At 48.7% G+C, this 1,622-nt stretch overlaps 1 protein-coding gene across 1 annotated transcript in view; it reads right to left on the bottom strand.

The window, feature by feature from the left end:
• ATP2C2 (ATPase secretory pathway Ca2+ transporting 2) overlaps positions 1 to 1,622 on the bottom strand; it is a 110,523-nt gene that overhangs the window by 20,094 nt on the left and 88,807 nt on the right. Inside the window, exons 15-16 of the mRNA XM_019634818.1 lie at positions 1,104 to 1,108; positions 655 to 975 (exon numbers count right to left, since the gene is read on the bottom strand). Coding sequence (XP_019490363.1) covers positions 655 to 975; positions 1,104 to 1,108 — 326 coding nt within the window. The remainder of the gene's footprint in view (positions 1 to 654; positions 976 to 1,103; positions 1,109 to 1,622) is intronic.

Here is a 1,622-nt window from a genome sequence, read left to right as displayed (position 1 = left end):
CTTACTTTGTCACCTTACTGATGCTGGAGGGGTGCTGAGGCCCAGAAGCCTCCAGCTATGCCTCCTTCCTGCTCACTGTGCCAACAGCATGGGTGCCACGTGCCCGTGATACAGGAGCTATTCCCAAAGCTACCCTCCCCACCCTGCTAAACTCAGCTCTCTCCTGGCAAGCTGCAATGTCCTCACCTTGTACACTTGTCAGCCAGCTGCTGGCTATGTAGAATTTCTGTCCCATGAAACCAAGGCAATTGAAACCAATATGGCAAGCCCAATGCTTCTCATTCCCCCCTGGGGGAATACAAGTGTCCCAGAGGATTTTTAAACACTTTCTCCGAAAACGGACAGGCTGACAAATGACATGGGAAATGTGGTTTTGAATGTGCAGCCCATCAGGGAAGGCACCGGCCCCGGTGCAGAAAATTGGAAATGGCCACGGAATGAAATGTCTGCCTTGATTTAAAGGCGCTCTGGGTTTTCCTCACAGGTAAGTGATGAGCAAGTAGACCAATCAGGAAAAATCGATATTCCTGGTGCGTCCCATTCACCTGTCTTAGAAAACTCAGGAGGCAGGGTTCCACCTCACGAGCTGCATCTGGGTGCATGGGTGTCATTTGGTGGCTGGGATGGAGTGGGGGAGGGGGGTCCTATCTTTCATCTCATCAATAAATTTCTCACTTGCTTTACTTCCATCAGCACGCTGCCTGACTGCCATCCTGACCATTCTCGCCTTACGGACTGAGGACCCTGCATTAATGCGCTTGAAAAGTCAGTGTTAGCGTGCAAATGTAAAGCTAAGGGCTGGGGCCACAGGCACTGACCCCGCAGGCCGAGCGACCCCATCTTCTTTTCCTCCTGTTGGCAGAAGGATCGCTGTTGGGGTGTCAGTGGCAGGGGGATGCCCCCATTGTTGTACATGGTACAGTAACGAATCACTTCTTCAAAGGCCCCCTTCATGAAGTAAATGTCTTCCTGCTCCTTGAAAACGACAAAAGGGAACAAAAAAAAAAATCAGTCACTGGACGCTTCAGCTCTTGGTGACTGTCCCCTCACCCACACAGAGATGTGCATGGCGGGGCGATTTACAGTGGACTGTCACTGTTCACCAATACTGGACAGATTAGATAGGTTACAGGGAATCTACACGACGGAATACTCCACAGCCCATAAAAAGAATAAAGTTGACCTTTGACCCGCATCACCTCCATTCTATGTTAAGTCACCTTGTTAATGTCGCTCACAGCATCCCACGTGTTTCATTAATTAGTCATATGTCAATCAGTGTTATGCTTGTAGGTATGTGATTCACGGCTAGATGTCTATTTTGGTTAGACGGTTGCCTCCCCATGGCGGACACCGTTTTTATTTTGTTTGTCCCCGCCCTTGGCTCGTAAGAGTGAATCCAAATGAATAGCTGACCGTTTTCCTGTCTACTTGTTAAGCTCTGTTTCCCCCTTGACTCAATGGCCAGCACTGTCGGTGTGGGTCATACTATATCCTCAGTATTAGCATAGCACCTGCTTGCTCATGGTGGGCAGTGAATGAGCCTGTCTGAACTGACACAGAAAGATGTGTAAGACTTCATTTAAGGGAAAATAGCAAATTATAAACATTATATACAGCCT

This window comes from Hipposideros armiger, unplaced genomic scaffold, assembly GCF_001890085.2.
Source record: "Hipposideros armiger isolate ML-2016 unplaced genomic scaffold, ASM189008v1 scaffold_19, whole genome shotgun sequence".
Taxonomy (NCBI): domain Eukaryota; kingdom Metazoa; phylum Chordata; class Mammalia; order Chiroptera; family Hipposideridae; genus Hipposideros; species Hipposideros armiger.
The sequence above is the reverse complement of the archived record's forward strand: the minus strand, read 5'-3'. Positions and strand labels throughout refer to the sequence as shown.